The 5,158-nt window shown below is 29.7% G+C and overlaps 1 protein-coding gene across 1 annotated transcript; it reads left to right on the top strand.

Moving 5' to 3' along the window:
• LOC107641610 (transcription factor MYB39) lies at nt 225-2,710 on the top strand. The gene is made up of 3 exons (XM_016345094.2): nt 225-609; nt 863-1,603; nt 2,332-2,710. Exons 1-3 carry the CDS (start codon nt 344-346, stop codon nt 2,372-2,374), a joined length of 1,050 nt encoding a protein of 349 aa, XP_016200580.1. The 5' UTR covers nt 225-343; the 3' UTR covers nt 2,375-2,710.

Below are 5,158 nucleotides of genomic sequence, written 5' to 3'. Positions count from 1 at the left end.
TTTTGTCTCTTATAATTTTATTATAAAAATAGTTTGATTATATAAATTTTTTGTGTCATAATCTATAATGTTAAAAAAAAGTTAATGTATTTTTAAAAAATCTATATTTTTATAATTATTACGAATAAAAATATTAGTTGGTTTATTAAATGTAATTTAAAAATGAAAAGCAAGCAATGGCATTACATGTTGAATCTTGACAACTATATATAAAAGCACCACATATATCATGAAATGCTCAAAGCAACACTAGTGTTCCTAAGAAGAAAATTAATCTGTCTTTTGAAGTTGAAAGATCATAAGTATTATTGTGTAACATCTGAAATCAATCTAGTGGTGGAAGATGGGAAGGTCAGCATGCTGTGATGAGAGTAGTAATGTAAAGAAAGGGCCATGGACGGCAGAAGAAGATGAGAAGCTGATTGATTACATAAAGAAACACGGTCATGGAAGTTGGAGAACACTTTCAAAGCGTGCTGGTCTCAACAGATGCGGTAAGAGCTGCAGACTCAGGTGGGCTAACTACCTTCGTCCCGATATCAAGAGAGGCAAATTCACCCCAGACGAGGAGAGAATCATCATCAACCTTCATTCTCTTCTTGGAAACAAGTCTCTATATCACATTTATACTTCTTTTTTCATTTCATTTCTTTAAGGTAAAAACTCAGGTGCAGTTGACTTCACATAAAGTTGATAGTTGAGAGCCCGTTAGATAAAAATTTAGTCAAATCAGTCAAATCATCTGACCGTTTTTAATTACCAACTTCACGTGAAGTCAACTGCACCTGAGTTTCTACCTTTCTTTAAACTTTTGAAATGAGTGGTTTTAATCAAATTATTTCATTAATTATGTTTGTTATAGGTGGTCAAAGATTGCAAGCCATCTTCCTGGAAGAACTGATAATGAGATAAAGAATTTCTGGAACACTCACATAAGGAAGAAGCTTCTGCAGATGGGTATTGATCCAGACACACACAAGCCAAGGACTGATTTCAATCACCTCATCAATCTCACACACTTGCTAACAGCAGCCATGTCCTCCAATTCGGGGAATCCTATGATGAATATGAACACTCCTACTTGGGGGAGAAACCCTAATATTGCTGTACAAGGAGATGTTACTTCTCAATTAGCCCAACTACAACTGTTGCAAAATCTGTTGCAAATCATGAACGGCAACACAATTGTTAACATGGGGAATAGTAACCCTAATTATAATCCTATCTTCAATAATTCATATCTCAATGAATCAAACACACTCCAAGCTGTTGGATTGAAAAGTGAAGGACATACAAACAACCCTGCCGCCCTATTCTCTCATCAACACGGTGGTGGTGCAGTTAATAACACGCAAGAGATTTCATCACAAGGAAATGAAGAAGAAAATCCATTGTTTCCAGCATTAGTAGCATCCTCTCCAGTAGTCAGTGATGGAACCTGCAGCAGCTTCAACCAGATGGAGAATAATAATAGTAGCTGTTGCAACACAGCTCCAACATCCACAACACAGTCACCCAATAATTCCAACACAATCTTTGATGATTTAGAGATGCTCCTTCAGGATGATCAAACATCTGATTCCTACTGGAAAGATATTCTAAAGTATGTCCTTGTTCCTTGTTATCTTATTCATTCTAGCTTTTGTTCTTCATACATATATATGGTGAAGTTTCACCAAAACCATTTCATGCATTATTTTGATAAATGATGCTTATATTACTCTTCTTGAATATTCCTAAAGATAATTTTTTCCCTCTTTTTTCATTTTTTATCAATTACTTGTAATACTAAAGATAAAAGATATTTAAAAATATTTGTGCATAAAATGATATATATTATTTATTTTTAGACAAATATTTGAGTAACATATTTTATGTCCTATGTCTACTCTACTTTCATCCTTATCCTGTTGAAAAAGAAGGGGGTTATGCCAAATTTAATATTGGTCCATTAAATATACAACAATAAATCAATAATACAAAACAAATATATTTATGGGTTAGAAAGGATAATATGGTTAGAAAGGAATAGCAGGCTACTGTTTCGAAATCACAGTTCTAGTTTGCGAAAAATTATAAACAAATCATTTGCGTCTGCAGAGGAATGGATTGGCGGTGAACCCTTTGGTTGTTGACACAATGTCGAAGTTAATAAGGAGTTGTTTGTAATTTATGTTTTCATAACCTTGTTGCTTCTTTCTTGTTCCACTCTATTGTGTTTAGCTCCCTTTAATTTATAAAATATATATATATTTATGGGTTCTTAGTTCTGAGTTCTGTATTTTTTGTTCTTTCTTCAGATAACCTGATATTTTCCTTGTTACTGTGTAGCTTCACATCTACATATACATCTGCATCAACAAATTCATGGTAGAAGAGAAGATATCGAATCATGGATTCACTTTCAATACAATCAATTTACGGATCACAATACCACTCACGTATAATGAAGAAATAAATTCTATACATTCTATTCATTCTTTTTTTTTTTTTCCTTAAGAGTTATTTTTAAATTTATGGCAGGTCCAAATAATTGTAGTTTCTGTACAAAACCAAGAGTAGAGACATACACAACATGCATATTTATTTACATGGGGAGTGGTATATTATTTGTCTGGTTTGATAATGTTCTTAGACAAACTTGTACTATATATATACTATTTTTTTTTATTCTTCTCTTCCAAATAAATCATATATACTTTTGTGTTTATAATTATTCAAAATTCTAAGGATTATTTCTTTCAACGTATCTCTTTGAATCTTGGATGCTTTCAGTATTATTTACGAGTCAAGCATGCAAAACTGCTTTGGCTGCTATTTATTGTGTGACAAATCCAAAATCTATCGACTTAGATTCTCTCTCTGAGTGGATATAGGGCATAATTAATTAAAATCAGTGTAACTACCTATCCTTTAAATATTGTGTTTTATTTAATTTTTTTAAAATAAAAGAATAAATAAATTTTTTAATTTTTTAAATAATAAATTCTTGAAAAGACAGACCAAAAGTTAAATTTTAAATCACAAGTAATATTTTTCAATTAAAATACGTAGCTAATTAAGCTTTCGAGTTTTAACCTTTTGTATGTATAATGTTTAAGTCAAACACGTTGCCATTATTTCTCGCCGGCTAAAGAATTTTCAATGTAAGTATCATATCAAATTATGAACATAGAGAGGATAGAGAGAATGATCATATATAGTGGTTATGAAATTTTAACAACACTTAAAAGATATAGTAAAAATTAAGGTCTTATTTGTTTATTATTTAATAATCTTCTTAATTTAAAAATAAAAAAAATAAAAATAAAAAGTATAATCAAACTAAAAAATGTTGTCAAATATAATAAAAAAAACATGACCTTAATTTTAATTATACTTTTTAACTGTGGTCAAAATTTTCTAATAACTATATCCACCATAATAATGATAGCTACCATATAATTCAACATAATCCGGATAAGATGACAAAATCTGAATTTGCCGTTGAAACTTGAAAAACTACAGTAATAATATGCCTAGATATTATAATTGTTAATTAAATGTTAATCTAATTTGATTAGATTTTGGAGTTACATTATTATAACTATGAGCTTGTTAAATTATAATTTTTAGGTGTATTCAAATATGTTTAAAAAATAATTTTTTATTTTTTATTAAGACACATTTTACACACAAAAAACACACATGTTGAACAAATGTTATGTATTTACGTGCGAATACGACAAATCATTGAAATGTCCGTGCTTCATAGTATTTACTATTTAGTGAATAAGGTTTCACCATTTATGCATTGTCCAACACACCAAACTGAAAGACGGTCATCAAGAAAATACTTACGTTCATTACAAGTTTACAACAAAACTTGTATCATTACAACAACTGGATTTAATGTTTTTGAAATGGAATAACTATAGGTTTTTGGATTTTACAAATAAAGATTAATTGATAATCTAGTGTTCTAAAAGTGTATGTCGTAAGAAGTAAAAGTAACACATAATAAGTTTAACGTAAAGTTTTGGCTTCCACACAAACAAAACTTATAATATTACAACAACTACTTAAGAAATTCAAAATGCTTCAAATATAGTCACCAATTATTTATTGTAACAATTAAAGTGTCTGTCTTCTGGTGGTTAATCCAATTCTTCACAGCAAATACAAACATCTCGAACTAAATCTTTATTAATGAAAAATAAAAAGAAATTGTACTATATTCACTATAAAAAAAACCGTTAAAACTTTTAAAATTGTGGTCATATATTGTTCTTCAGTATTATCGTCAGACTTAAATAAAAAATGTCAATATTACGGTCAAATAAAAAAATCTAGCACATAATTGGTCGCTATTTTCACACAAAACTGCATTTAAAATGGTGTGATATTCCCACAAAATCCATATTAATTCGACTATTTGAAAAATTTAGGAATAAATTTAGAGTGGGTGACAAATGACAATCCCACCTAATTTTGGGGGGTTGTTAAAGATATAAAGGAAACCGTAATGATTAATACAGGATTAGTTAGTTTAAGATCACTTAGTGATTATATATGAGTTATTAGTTAGCTTGTCTTTTCCTTTGTGGAAGCCGGGTTAGTTATGTGAGCTATTCTCATTGGCTCTGTTGTTAACTGATTTTTTAGTCAAAGCCCATTATAAGAAAAATTGTGGCATTTTTTTTTCAGTTTAGTGGGTTTAAAACCGCCACAAGATGATAAACTATTTTTATCGCATATAAAGATAAGATATAAATTTATCATAATGATTTTGTGAAAAAGTTATATGCATAAAATGTTACTTAGCTTAAATTATATCGATAAAGGTGGGTGCTTCGATGTGTCAATGTTAATTATTAGGATGCAACTTGTGATGATCAAGAACACAACATCAGTTACATATGGTCCCCTCTAAAGCTATAATTTCTAGAATAATCGTGACTTGATATATATCGTTCAGCTAGATGATTCTAACAAGAAATCTCATGTCTCACATACATGTCATATCCATGAAATTAAAACCGAAAGTTGATTAGTGGAGAGATTAAGAAGGAGATAACTACGTAATTGAAACTAAAGCAGATTATTTTTGCGCATAATAATTGATATGACGCTGTACAAAATCTAAGTGTAGATCTGATAATTTGACTGCAACAAAGTA

This window comes from Arachis ipaensis, chromosome B05 (assembly GCF_000816755.2).
Source record: "Arachis ipaensis cultivar K30076 chromosome B05, Araip1.1, whole genome shotgun sequence".
In the NCBI taxonomy this organism is placed as follows: domain Eukaryota; kingdom Viridiplantae; phylum Streptophyta; class Magnoliopsida; order Fabales; family Fabaceae; genus Arachis; species Arachis ipaensis.
Note: the sequence above shows the minus strand (reverse complement) of the source record. Positions and strands in the feature narration are given on the sequence as shown.

What these genes read in the sequence shown, in the direction of transcription:
- LOC107641610 (XM_016345094.2), top strand. Translation starts at nt 344, where the DNA reads ATGGGAAGGTCAGCATGCTGTGATGAGAGTAGTAATGTAAAGAAAGGG. An exon ending in CATTCTCTTCTTGGAAACAA is followed by an intron (nt 610 to 862) that starts GTCTCTATATCA and finishes TGTTTGTTATAG; the next exon opens with GTGGTCAAAGATTGCAAGCC. An exon ending in TACTGGAAAGATATTCTAAA is followed by an intron (nt 1,604 to 2,331) that starts GTATGTCCTTGT and finishes GTTACTGTGTAG; the next exon opens with CTTCACATCTACATATACAT.